This window comes from Ammodytes marinus (assembly GCF_949987685.1).
Source record: "Ammodytes marinus genome assembly, chromosome: 2".
NCBI lineage: Eukaryota > Metazoa > Chordata > Actinopteri > Uranoscopiformes > Ammodytidae > Ammodytes > Ammodytes marinus.
Genome location: NC_137231.1, coordinates 26,890,436 through 26,904,288, shown reverse-complemented (window position 1 = coordinate 26,904,288; position 13,853 = coordinate 26,890,436). Strand labels below are relative to the sequence as shown.

Genomic DNA, 13,853 nt, shown 5'->3' with positions numbered 1-13,853 from the left:
CCTTGACATTATTCTGCTGTTTTTTTTCCTGAATTAAGAAAAATCAAATACCACAATTTATTCCTCATCATAGGTTGTACTACAATGTGTAGTAATTTGATAGTCTCAGAAAAAGAAAAAGAAATCAATATCAATAACATATCAATCCTGCAATCAGGATATAAAATTTTTTCGAAGCTAATTTCTTACGTAAAATAAGCAGCATAGTGCACTTTTAAGTCTAAACTGAAGTGTCATGGTGGCCAAGAGGATTAAGACAATTTAACCCAAAAAATAAGGATCATGACATTTTGTTGAATTCAAAATTGTGTGCCCTTTGAGCACTGCATTTTTCTCAACTTATTTTCTACTCACCAAACACTTTTTTTTTTAAACTAAACCCAATTGATAACAAACAAAAAAAAGAAGCACCATAATGGCCCCAGGGCTCCAAAACAGTGTCTAAACATCACTGAAAATTTCCTCGAACTCTATAACTGGTTGAAATTCTGCACACATTCAGTGGGTAAACTGCCACAAACACGTTCACATGATGTTCACAGGAAACATGTTTGTTGCTTCATATTGGGGGATCTTTTGAAGTGACTGCTTTGGTCCAAGTAAGTCAGTGGTCAACCTCTTCCGCTCCTACGACTCAAATTCAAAGTCTTAGATCAATTTTGGGGTCTTAAAATGGACAATTGCTTACCTAAACCTAACACTCACCTACCTTAACCACTGACCCAAAAATATAGAGTTTCACCAATTAGGGAAACAATCTTTGTCACCAATTGCACAAACCGTCCCCAATCAATTAGTCTTAAGTCTGAAGTGCGTGTACCTGAAAGTGACTTAAGTCAGAAACACACACACACTCTTAAATTAATCCTTGCCCAATTATCTTGAACTCACAACAAAAAAAGATAAAGGAATTCATAATTCATTGCAAAAATTGGCAACATGATTAATTTCCTGACAAAAACCCCAGGTTGGGAAACACCGCAGCAGGGCTCCTTGCATTACTCTCTTCCTGCGGGGTTAAATCCATCGTAGTTTCTTTCTAAGCTGGTGATCAGCACCAGTGGGTTCATTTTTTCTTCTGTAGGCACTGAAGGCTTTGCCACTGTCAACTCTTCTCGTCTTCATCAGCGTTTTCAGTACATTCACTGTTCAGGTGCATGGAGCTTAGCTGCTCCTCAAAGTTCAGAAAGGTGTGGTTGCAATCCTTCTCCAACATTTTCTTCCAGATTTTTACTAGAAGAAGAAATACACAAAGGGAGTTAAAAGATTTTTTTGTGTGTGTGTTCACCTTCATTGGGTAGTTGTAAGGACACAGATGAAATCAAAGAGAGATAGGGGGAAAGACATGCAATGAACGGCCCGGACTAGAGTCGAACGTGGGTCCTCTGCGACAAGGAATATTGCCTTAATGGTAAGCGCTTTACCGGTGAGCCGTGGAATTATTAGATTTTTATTTAACTGTAAATAGTTGGTTAGTCTGTTATTGTATCCCCGTATACACCTACAGTGGAATTAATTGGACAAGAAATTACACTTTAAAATTGTTGATACCTCGCATAATAAGTGCAGGTTTCAGAAAAAACATTGGGTCAGAACTGTAACTTACTGTATTCTGGTTCCTCTGGCTGTGTGGTGTCTGGACTGGGCTCAGCCTCCTCATTCAGGCTGCTGGTCTGCAGCTCTTCCTCTGTGTTCACCGTCTGCTCCTCCTCCAGCGGGCCGCTGTGCTCCAGGCTCAACACCATCTCCTCATAGGCTCTCCTGGCCTCAGAGGACAACTCGATCATCTTGTGATAGAGGTCCTGTGGGGAAGAAAGGCTTTTGTTTTATATGCGTATTGTGATAACATCAAATATACTTTCAACAATGACTGTGTCTGAACAAACAGCGTACCTGAGCACCATCGTAGTTGAAGATGCCCACCAGGCTGACAGGCACGGCCTTGTTGACGCAGCGGCCCAAAGCTTTCCTGGAGAGGCCAAACACGAACGGCACGCCCTGTTCACGACAGGTGTCGATGATGGTGTAAAGAGCCTCGTCCAGGCCGCCTGCAAAGAGAGACATTTTCAGGCACATGTCTGAATCCTGTTTCCTGTTAGGCAGTGTTAGCACGACATAGGGTTGATTTTTTCCCCAAAGTTTTTTTTTGTTCTCCAAAAGTTGAGCTGTCTTCTACTTTCTCGCCACTACCAGCTGTGTTGTTGTTGTTTTTGTTGGGAGAAAACAGATGGGTCTCATTCAAAATAATGAGAAAACCTGTTCACCGCCTGATTTGGTGTGAATGAAACCTTATCCACAGAACAAGGACAAGACTGGGTTCATACGATGTGCATAATGATTACAATCCATAAAATAAGATCCTATCATCATCATCATCATCATCATACACAGTGAGGCTCTCAGCGTCACCCCGTACCTTTGGACTGGATGCGTTCACAGTTGGGTGAGATGACGACACACTTGACCTTCCTGAGTTTGAGGTGTTTGAGGACCTCTCTGAGCCCCATCACGATGCGTCTCTTCATGCGGGCCTTCATGGGATCCTTCTGGTACAGACGGTCCTGGAAACGGACCAGCTCCTTCAGCAGAGCCGTCACACACTCGTCCACGTCTTTGCTCAGCATCTGGCTGCAATAGCTGACGTGTACAAAAAAACAATATATACACACACACGTCAATTAAGCAAACAAAGGAGAGAAATTTAAATCAAATTGTGTGAGATTAAATGTCTTACTCTCTGAACTTTCTGCTGTGGATTTTGGGTCGGTTAACCGGGCAGGGCACAGGGGAGGTGGGTTGTTGCTCTGCTGCCTCGTCTTTGTCGGGCTCTTCGTCACCTTCTTTCACCATCTGGTTTGTGCCGTTAAACTCTGAATGATCTTCAAGTTCCTCTGTAGGACTACTGACCTCATCTGAGGGTTCTGAAGCACAAAATTCAGTTCAAATATCAGCTATGATCGAAGAAGTTCCTAACTATTTACTGTAGGACTGAACGTAACTCTATTGTTTAACATGCTCACTCTGACCTGTGATATTTGTGTCACCCTGCTCCTCTTCTTCTTCTTCTGTGGCATCATTCGCAGCTTTGAGCTCGTTCTCTGGCGGCAGCCCTCTCTCCTCCTGCAAGCGTCTCAGTTTCCTCTCCTCCCTTTCTTTCAAGATAACCTAAGAATCAGTGAGAAAATAAACAACATGGCTTCACCGCTGAAAAACATTCTTATTTTAACATGCAGTGCATTAGTGTTTGTCCCAGAGTAAGTGAGTGCATTTACCTTCTTGAGGGGAGTGGGTTTCTTGGCTTTGGGCACCTCTCTCTGCTTGCCTTTCTTCACCAAAGGGCTAGTGGAGTCCAGGGGATTGTGTGCAATTTTATCCTGCAGCCAGGGCAGCTTCTTCTGGACCAACTGTTGCTTCTGGACAACAGGTAGTCCACCACCAACTACATAAAAACAAGGAGTTGGCGATATATTTTTGAAACCCCTGCATCAACATGTCTGGCTCAGTAAATATAGTTGCAAGCATGCCATTTTTTTTAACCGAGGGCAATAAGCCAAAACTTATGTTAAAAGAATCTTCATAAAAGTGAGTGAGAGGAATGAGGAGGCTGAGATGCAAATCCTATAACCCACCTGACATCATGACTGGCTTGGCGTCCTGTTTGGCTTTTTGAGATTGTTGCTTCTTTTCCAGAGCGGCCAACAGGTTTCCGATGTCCAGCTGAACAGGCACTTTGCTTTTCTTCCCAGGCGCCTTTTCAGTTTTCTAGAAAAATCCAGAGAGCAAGAACAAAGGCTCAAACAAGGCTCAATCCATACCGCTTTCTCCAGGATTATTTCATTAATTTGAATGTGAGAGAAATATATGAACCTGTGCTTTTTTAGACGTCTCTGTGGGCTGAGTTTTTCCTGCAGGTGATATTTCTTTATTTTGGTCAGACTGATGCTGAATACCTTCTCTTTGGTTTTCCTGAAGAAAAAAAAAGGTTTTACAAATTACATACAGTCAGATTAATTTCAATGACTCTGTCCTGACCCCACAGGGTGAAATACATACCTCTTTGCATAGTTTAGCTGCATAGCTGCTGGTTGTGAATCTATCAGGTCCAGGTAAAGCTAGAGTCAAGCCTGGAAACTCCTCTTCATCCTGAAAAGATAAAAAGAAAACAAGTCCTCTTCAATCCAAAACGTATTTGACGCTTATTTAGTAAATGTAATGAGGATGAAAATAAAGAAACATTTGAACTCACCTCAAACTTTGGAGGCTCCTGATAAATGGCCGGCTCTTCTGACTCAGCTTCTTCCTCTTCATCAGCACCTTTAGACTTCTTTTTCTTTTTCCTCCTTTTCTTCTTCCCTGGCGCTCCGTCTTCCTGCTGCGCAGAGATTTCCTTTGTCTGACGAAATGAAAAGTTGAAGGGATAGAAAATGATATTAAAAGGCAAATAAATAATTCAAAACCTTTCTCAACATCATACTGTTTAAATGGTGAGGGAAAACTAGTACGAACACTATGACTTAAAGTTATTTAGTACGTACATCTATTGACATTTATATCACATTTCTGTCAGTGCACCCCAGCTCTATAGAACAATAATTCCTAATAATATAGTTTACAAATGAACAAGTCCTGGGTCCAGATAAATGCCAGAAAAAGAATGAATGGATTAACAAATTACAATATGGTTTGCTAAATTTCACAATTTGACATTATGACCTTCTAAGTTACTGTAGCAAGCAGTAGTGAATGTGCATCTTAAAAGGTCAAATGGTACTGAATGAAACTTCACTAAAAGAATAAAACAGCTTCCTGCATGCACAATTGAGTCACACATTTAGTTTGATAGCCCACCATCACAAACCATTATTGGCAAAAGCGGGCAAGAAAAAAATACTCAAAGATATCTGTCTCACCTCTGTGTGATTGCTGCTGATCGTCTCCTCTTTCGGGAGAGGTTTCTTTGGAGGCTGAGAGGCAACGTTAGCCCAGGAAAACACCACCGGCTGAGCTGTTCACATACAAACAAGCAAATAAATAAGAAGATCAATATCTGAGCTGTTATTTACACTGCTGTATAGTCAGTAGAAGGATGACTACCGGGTCTGAGCCCTACCTGGAGGTGCAGCAGAAGAATCTGGCTTAGCATTAGAGCTAATACGATGGGGCTCAGGTTGTGTTGGGGCTCCTCTCCTGCCAGACTGTTCAATAGAAAATCACAACAGCACAACATTCATGAGTATAACTCTATATTGGTGAAGCATTTACAGCAAACTGCACAATATCAACACCTGTTGTTTCAGTGAGCTCACCCTCCAGGAAGATGATGGTGATGGCACTTGTGTTTGAGGAACGGGACCCCAGCCCTCTTTCTGTGCAGGCGGCGGGCCTGCTGCTTTGTCCAGAGACACGCCACAAGCTAACTCTGGGAAATCAGTCATCTGCATATCAAACTGAACCAGGTCGCTTTGTGCTGGATTAGACTTCCCGGCAGAGTTTGGGGCAGATCTGGCTCCTCTAAAACCTATGGTCAAATTAGTGGCAAAAAAGTATTAACCCAAATATAATAAGTTATGTTGAGTTGAGTCGAAGGTGCCAGGTATCGTTCAGCAAGGAGTTTTAATACTGTCATGTCATGTGTGACAACTACCTTTTCTCTGTGCATCCGCTGAGCTTTTGCCCATAACTCTGCTTTGAGCATAACAGTCATTGTTGCTTTTTGATGTCTGTGGAGAGGGATTAAAATCACTCTTTATTCATTTCATGAAGAAAGTTTGATTAAGCAATTTTCTTTCCTGGTACATGAAATGAAACCAACCTTTGCTTGTGGGTCACGTACGGACCTGTCTCTCTGCATGAAACCATCTCCGCTGTCTCTAGCCCGACGGCTGCTGCTGTAGCCATGACGCCTGGGCACATCTACTCCTTTCCCTGCTGCCTCTTCATTCCTTTTTGATGGATTTCGCTTAGGGCTCACACCTGACCGGTTCCTTAACAAAGGCATGAACAATTCACACAAATAAGTGGATTGACACTTGGTAGATGCCATCAATAATGTGAATTTGTTGTTGTTGAAAAAAAAAAAAAACGTTCCCATGTCTGAGCATTTTAAGAATTTTAGGAGATTAGTTTTAATGCTTTGAAGACACCTTAAGGAAATGTAGTGACCCTGCTGGACAACTAAAAAAGTGAATACTTGTGTCATTTAAACTTTCTGAACATGTGACCCAGGTCATTATGGTGAATTGATTGATCCTTCTTACCCTCTCAAACTCTGTTGTTGGGACACATGGGGATTTGGTAAAAAAATATGTGATGCTGATGAGGTTGAGTGTGGCTCTGGAGGCTCCTTCCTCTGCCTCCAGTTTTGATTGTGGTCAAAAGACTGGACAGCAGATGACATTTTGCTCTCCTGGGGGGAAATTACAACACTGGCTGACATCTACATCCACAATGTGCTGCAACACGACCTTTGACAAGATCGTTACTGGGCTGCCGCTAAAGTTACGCCATGAGTTAGCTAAATCAACAACACTTAATATCTGACCACTGTATACACGTTGAAGACTTTTCACCATATGTTTTAGGCTTAAACTTTTATATATAGGGTGGTTAATGATGTGATACTTTGCTCTTAGCTCAAAATGAACAGCACGCTAACGTGCCACTGTCTTATCTTTTGGGTGAGCCATCAAAACCTAACGTGCTACAAAACGTCTTATTGTTGTGGTTGAAATGAACTAATAATAATAAAGCATATGTAAAAGTTTGTTTGAAAGTTGTAGCTTATGTTCAGTATGCATCAGCGTACGTTAGCGATTTTATGCTAGCTAGCTAAAACAAAATTAAAAACATCCGTAAATGACTTTCACTACCTTGTCCATCTTGAGGTTTAACTACATCCAGTCACATCCCCGCATGTTCACTGCATCTTCCATAGTGTTGTCAAACTCTCCGGCTTTATTTATAGCTATCTGACACAGTGTGTGTGCGTGTAATTGTCTGTCCAGGCTAAGCAACCTGTAGATAGCATAGCAGCAGTTAGCATGTGTTTACATTGTGAGCAGCGCTGACAGCGACATCTGGCGGCGCTCAGCGTAAATATACCAACATAACCAGAGGTGCAGATATAAAGCTATATGTAAATGCTTTTCTTTTTATTCTCAATAAGAAAAATGTGTGGTACTATGATTTAAACAAGCATGGAAGAAACCATGAATTTCTAAAAAAATATTATAAGTAAAAAGTTAAATATTAGAAACATATCAGCACATTATACTCATATACAGTACAAATACTTTGTGTTAATATTATTCCTGCAGTACCGCAAAGTTTTACCAAAGTAAATTCACTTAAAAACCTTTTCATACAACCTTCAAGTTAAATAATACACTTACATGGACAGATTTTGGTTGACTGTTTATTTTTCTTTAATTACAGGAAAATAGAAAATCCACATTTTTAAAGTGAGCTCAAATAAAATGCTATTTTTTTTAAATACAAAATCTGAGTGATTGAGAAAATACTGCGTTATAAAAAGATATACAACAAATACTATATGTACCGAAAGCATAAATGGTATTTGTAACCCTGACAAACTGGTGCAATTCACAATATGCACAGATCCACATGTGCATGTATAAAAAGGCATTAGGTTCACTCATTATTCATTTTTTCAATAAACTCCCTCTGTTTGGTCAATGTCTTCTTATGACATTTTGTTCCACAGGTTGTTCGTTGGCAAAGAGCGCAGAAAGTAAACATCTTAATTTTGTTGGTGTCGAAGAACTAAGTACTAAAGTCAGTGCTTGTTTTCAAGCAAATGTAAACACCATAACATACATTGAAACTATGAAACGTTCCCAAGTCTTTATGCCTCTCACTCCTCCTTTAGCCTCCCAGCTTGTCTCAGTAGAACCAGAGGAATAATGAAAGAGGCTGATGAGAGGAGAAAACAGGTCTGAGCTCCAGCTATCCAGTAAACTGTGGAGAGAAACACAACGGTTAAAATAATGGACCTATTTATACACAGTCAAAAAATGTACAAGTTACATGCGATTTCATGTTCAGAAAATAAGGTATAACATTGTTTAAAAATAGTTAATTGCGCTTGTGTGTGTTGGTTAAAGCTTCATGAATTGAAATAAACACAAGTCATTTCTGCCATCTGTTGTCCTTACCGGAGCATGACACCACCGGTCCCAGTGCTCGGGCCAGAGCTCCCAAACTACGCAGGATCCCCATCACTGTGCCTTTCTGACTGGCCGAGCCTGGAGGGATAACCCAAGCAGATAACTAGTCTCAATGTGCCAGTCACAGTTGAATCAAAATGGTTTGTGTAGTTTATCATAACTAATAAAAGACTCACCGTGGTCAGATACGAGTGTCGACAGGCACGGAACTACGACTGCAGCAGCTGTAACAAAAGCAACGACATGACATGTAAACATAGGATACAACACTTTTTTTTTTTCTTTTTTTTCTTAAGATTATTTTTTGGGCATTTCTATGCTTTATTAGACAATTTAGAGAGACAGATGTGAAATGGGGCAGAGAGGGGAATGACATGCAGAGAACGACCACGGGTCGGATTAGAACCTGTGGTCTGCTGCTTCTGAGGACTGAGCCTCTGTGGGCGGGGGCTCTAACCACTACACCATGATCTCCCATCGTAAAACACATTTTACATCCTTAATCTCATGTTTTGACTCTCCTCACATGCTAATTTTGCACATTCCTGCACAATAAAGGTGTTAACTTATCTTAACGTGATACTCAGTGTGAAAACAGCTCACCAAATGCATACAACGCCAAGCCGGCGTAAAGCATGGTTACATTCCACGACAGCCCAATGAGAATAAATGCTGGGATTAATGTTATGATTGCCTGAAAAAGAGAAAAACAATTCATTAAAAGAAGTCAAGTCTGCAGTGGTGCATCATGTATTTTCAGCAGCATAAGAAGCATTCCATTGTACAGCTGTTTTTAATGTTAACAGAAGGTACTGTTCTCTTTCCTACCATACGAACAGCCTTGATGTGTTGCCCGGGTTTGATTCTACGAGCGTAACCCCCCTGGATCAACGCCATGATGACACCAATGAAGAAGAACATTTTCCCCTGCTGCATACTGGTGGGAGAGAAGGGCTTGTAAAAAAACATAAAACAAAACAAAACACAAAGTTGTTTACTGTAACTGATATCAGTGCATGGCTTTATCTTTGGCTTCTTACCTTGTAAATCCAAAGCGTTGGTGAGTCAGAAAACTCAGCGTGAACTCCAGACCGGAGAACAGGAAGAGGTAGCAGAAATAAACCAGGCCCAATGCTTGAAGCTTCTGCATTCCTGGAAGGACATTTCCACCTTACTGTTTATCCTTGTGCCGAAGGTCAACCATGCTTAAGAAATGGGTCAAATGGGCGTAAAATAGTGATAAAGTGTGTGCACTACTCACTTTCTCTGGAAGGGGGTTCTTTTGCTCTGGTAACAGCATTAAAATGGAATAAAGATAATGGACTCAGAAGGTCCCGGGAGTCTCCAAACCCTGAAGAAGAAGCCTTAGGATGGGAAACCCACAACAAAAATCAACCATTAAGGAAAACAAACTGTTGTTGAACTAAGAAAATATTAGAAAGTTCCTTTCTTGTATTGTTTTTATTTTATATTCAAATATTTTGACTTTTTCATGAGCTGTAAGCCGTAATCATCAAAATAAAATAAAAATGTCTTAAATTGTTTTGTCTTTGTGAATTGGATCTAGAATATATGAAAATGTCACTTTTTTTTTTCTTTTTTTTTAAAAGATATTTTTTGGCATTTTTATGCTTTATTGATAGTGTAGAGACAGAGTTGAAATGGGGCAGAGAGGGGAGTGACATGCAGAGAACGACCGCGGGCTGGAATTGAACCCGGGTCCGCTGCTGGCCGAGGCCCATGGAGGGGACGCCTTACCAACTGAGCTAAAGGCGCCCCGAAAATGTCACTTTTGACTAGAAAGTTAAATGCCCTTGTTATCACATCTACAAATTAGAAGTACGAGTCTACGAATGTGCAAATACTCAAGCCAACCTTGACATTCTCTGTTAGCGTCTCTGGCAGCATGAGCCAAATGAAGAGCACATCAGCAGCACTGAAGGCCAAGGCGAGCAGGGCTGGAGTTTGGTAGAAGACGGCACCTGTTGCTTTGGAGCTTAAGGCGAAGTACGCGCCCATAAGAGGCCCCACTGTGAAGCCCAGGGAGAAGGCAATGCCGATCATAGCCTGGTGAGGAGGAAACCAAAGTATTCAGCAACAGCTCAGCCTCTACAAGGAGAATGCATCAAGTCACATTGTGGTGTAATAAAGGTGGAGTCAGTCATTATGGAGAGTTCTTGTTTATCAAATAACTTTTTGTCAAAATCACTGAATATCTGCTCACAATCCGTTACTTGTTCATGCGGTGTGTACACTAAAAACAGCCTAGGCTCTGTAATTGGTATGTAAACAAAGGGGACCACTATAGCTGGCAACATGCCCGTTTACAGAGCCTAAGCTGTGTATTAACAACACTGTATTTGTTTTTTTTCAGCACACACAGTACGGACAGCTAGCACATTGTGAGGAGATGTTCACTGATTTTGACAACAAGCATTCTACAGAATAGCTAACTCCACCTTTAAGTTTCATATTTGAACCAAATGTTTGCCGTCACAGCCATAGACTATCTCTGTGCCCTCACCATTCCTCTGTTCCGTGCTTTAGGGCACGGCAAGTCGGCCACAATGGCAGTGCAGAGGCTGACGTTGCCCTTACAAATGCCCCCAATTACTCGAAACAAAAGGAACATGCTGAAGCTCCGGGAAACTGCCCACACCGCGTAGGAGGACATCAGGCCTAACTGGAAAATGAGAACAACCAATTAAAATCGACGCTGATGACAAGGCTGCATGGTTTGGAGTATAAAGTGTGGCAACTGAATCAGAATTAATGATATTAGTAAATATTTTTGCTCTTTTTTACATGGCTACCAATTCATAGGTCATGAAAAATAAGAAAATAAGTCAAAGGAATGTTGCTCACTGTGGTGAGAATGAGCATGGGTCGTCTGCCGTAGCGGTCTGACAGAGCTCCGGTTAGAGGCGAGGCCAGGAACTGCAGCAGAGAAAACAGTGACCCGATCAGACCTGAAAGGAAAATGTAATATTTATTCATCTTATTTCATGTTTCTTCTTGTCTTTTATTCGTAAATTAATTTGTTGTAGATTTTTCTATTTTAAAAACTGCATTATAATTTCTCTTTATGATGAACTGTAATTTGGAAGCAGATGAATGGTAAATATGAATATAATGTTTAAGTATAATTTTTTTTAAATAAAAAAGTGGCAAATCAAAAAGTATGCAAATTTAAGCAGTTTATCCGATTATTAATAAAACGTCTAATTGTTCATTAATGTCACTACAAGAAGAGCTCCTAATCAATCCATCAGATATACCTCCAAACAGGACGCTGTTGTATTTCTTTTCCATAGGAATCCCCAAAGAGTCCCTGAACCAGTCCACCACACTCTGCAGGGACTGATACACTGCATCCTGTCCAATAGAAGAAAATACATCACACACTGGGACGATACAAACACAAGTAGAGAGGTACATTCAGCATGAGTCAGCATGCAGACACACACAGCTAATCTAATCACTTATGAGGTTTTGATGAAGCTGATTCTTTACACAAAGAGCCCCCTGTGTTCAAATTCTGCACATCGTCCGTCCAATTCATCTCATTCAAAATCTGCATTCTACTGCGGTTGAATCGGTTTCTGCTCTTCAAAACACAAGTTTACACAGTACATAGTTCCACTGGTGAAACTGATGTACAACTGTTTTGACAAGTGGGACCTTTTATGTCTGGGACTCATTTTTACCCAAAGCAGTCTGTTGATTGGAAACGGATGAAAATATAGTCAGAAGTGATCATTATTCTGCTATATAAAGGATCCTGAGTTATTTTTATTCTACAAAAGTTTTATTTTTTAAATGACAACTCAACGATTATAACATAATGTATCTGTTTTGATAATAATTATAGCAAAAAGTGCATTTTAAGTCATTCTACTTCTGTCACAAGAAGAACCCTGTAAATGTTACTGACCCCTGTTTGTGCATAGTGGTCTAAGATGGACGGCAGCAGAGGTAGAATCAGAGTAAATCCCAGCAGGTCCAGCAGCAGGATGAAAAAGACAATGTTTATGACCTTGGATGAGTAGGAGGACTCGCCATCCTCTGGGGATTTGTTTAAGGCTGACATTCCTTCAACTGGACGAGGCGTCTCTTCTGTTCCTGTTTGTGAGTAAAAACCAAAACACTACATGTTAGAAGAGCAGAACTAAAGTAAAGTTTACAAAACTAAGTAGATTAAAAGTGCCAAAAAGACTAGAATGTCAAGGACTGGGAACAGAGTAAACCTTGGGAAAGTGCCACCATTATACCAACACCTAATTGTTTCCATGAAACATTCCTCAAAACTAATATGTTATTTGGAATTAGTTTCAGTAAGTAATTTAATAAGTAAGTATAAAGTAAAGTAATAGAAATTAAATATGTGTTTACACAAACTTCACTTTAGGTGTGTCAAGTAAACACTGCCTCCACTTTTTTTTTCTTTAATTACTAGCCTACTACCAAATAGAAACATTTTATTTTCCAGGGAACTTAATGAATTTACCATTACAAAAGTAAAGTGTAGAGTATCCTATGGGAAAGTGACAGAAGGCATCCACTACACAATGCAAACAAATCAATGTGTTTGAAAAATTTACAAGTAGCCTATGGCAGTTTTGTTGCACTTGAAATCAACCACAACCTGCCTTTTTCTTCCAGTAAGTCATGACGAAAGATAAGGTGCAACTCAAGGAAGGAGGAAACAACTGTAGAAAACTAAGCTCAAAAGTTGATCCCAGTCTGGGTGAAGTGAACTCACTCACACTGACACACATGCAAACGATTTTTAACTAGAATTAGTTTTTATATAGGCCCTAGAATTAGAATTGTTTGCCTCGCTCTAATAATAAAACACATTTCACTACGGGGAGTACAGCAGAGCGCGATATCGATCCAAGAGTTGGTCAGCATCACCTCTTCCCAGACATAACTCCTGTATCCTATCAAACCAATGAGAACAGAAACATTTTCATAGTTGTTATACTTACACACTGTTTCCGCAGACTGGTGAATCAGAGCAGCTGGTTGCAGGTGAGAAGACTCGAGCAGATCTACCTCCTCTCCCTCTCATCAGCCCATTATTATTATAAGTCCACACCAGGAAGCGGTGTCCTCTTACATTTGGATGACAAGCATGTGTCGTAACCAACCCACGCACACAGACGGGAAAGAAATGCTGCCTTCAGGTGCTTCTCGTAAGCTCGTATTTCCGCCTTTTCAATCTATGTAGGCCTATGTCATAAACAAATTGTCTAAGTTTATGAGGATTTATTTGTCCCGTGTGTGACCTTAGCCCCGTGATTCAGTTTAATTAGGCATATCTGTGTGATCCCTCAAGTCTTTATTTAGCAGGCTGTTTGGTTATATTTTCCTGGATTTAAAACAACCGGGGATGCTAATTTGAATGCATATCTTTACAAACCACCAATTCCTTCTCATTGGAAGAAGTTGAAGAGCAAAGCTACCCAAGGGAGAAATCTAGTTTGGTTAACTAAGCTACTTAGTAGTAGTTCAAACTACCTTTTAAACAATTACCAAATTGACAATTCAGGCTTACATGATACATGAGCCTATGTAATAACAAAATATAAAAGTCACATGCCAGCAAAAAATAGTGTTTGGTGTTTTGTGCCCCCAACAAAGCCTTCAGTGCAGCACTGGGTA

At 40.5% G+C, this 13,853-nt stretch overlaps 2 protein-coding genes across 2 annotated transcripts; both read right to left on the bottom strand.

Moving 5' to 3' along the window:
- Positions 1 to 1,098: 1,098 nt before the first annotated feature.
- Positions 1,099 to 7,005, bottom strand: LOC307259590 (selenocysteine insertion sequence-binding protein 2-like). The gene is made up of 18 exons (XM_080039532.1): positions 6,870 to 7,005; positions 6,258 to 6,406; positions 5,813 to 5,984; positions 5,645 to 5,720; positions 5,307 to 5,518; positions 5,111 to 5,195; positions 4,911 to 5,005; positions 4,247 to 4,393; positions 4,054 to 4,143; positions 3,868 to 3,966; positions 3,630 to 3,762; positions 3,273 to 3,439; positions 3,027 to 3,165; positions 2,735 to 2,921; positions 2,417 to 2,637; positions 1,894 to 2,048; positions 1,607 to 1,802; positions 1,099 to 1,233 (listed from the first exon to the last, which is right to left on the bottom strand). The coding sequence occupies exons 1-18, from the start codon at positions 6,876 to 6,878 to the stop codon at positions 1,106 to 1,108; spliced, it is 2,460 nt and encodes an 819-aa protein (XP_079895658.1). The 5' UTR covers positions 6,879 to 7,005; the 3' UTR covers positions 1,099 to 1,105.
- Positions 7,006 to 7,407: 402 nt separating this feature from the next.
- On the bottom strand, positions 7,408 to 13,302 carry LOC307259774 (major facilitator superfamily domain-containing protein 10-like). Its single transcript, XM_080039754.1, has 13 exons — positions 13,178 to 13,302; positions 12,121 to 12,308; positions 11,465 to 11,561; positions 11,052 to 11,155; positions 10,711 to 10,869; positions 10,062 to 10,253; positions 9,448 to 9,550; positions 9,227 to 9,338; positions 9,015 to 9,123; positions 8,790 to 8,880; positions 8,363 to 8,410; positions 8,175 to 8,264; positions 7,408 to 7,977 (listed from the first exon to the last, which is right to left on the bottom strand). The coding sequence occupies exons 2-13, from the start codon at positions 12,274 to 12,276 to the stop codon at positions 7,874 to 7,876; spliced, it is 1,365 nt and encodes a 454-aa protein (XP_079895880.1). The 5' UTR covers positions 12,277 to 12,308; positions 13,178 to 13,302; the 3' UTR covers positions 7,408 to 7,873.
- Positions 13,303 to 13,853: the final 551 nt, after the last annotated feature.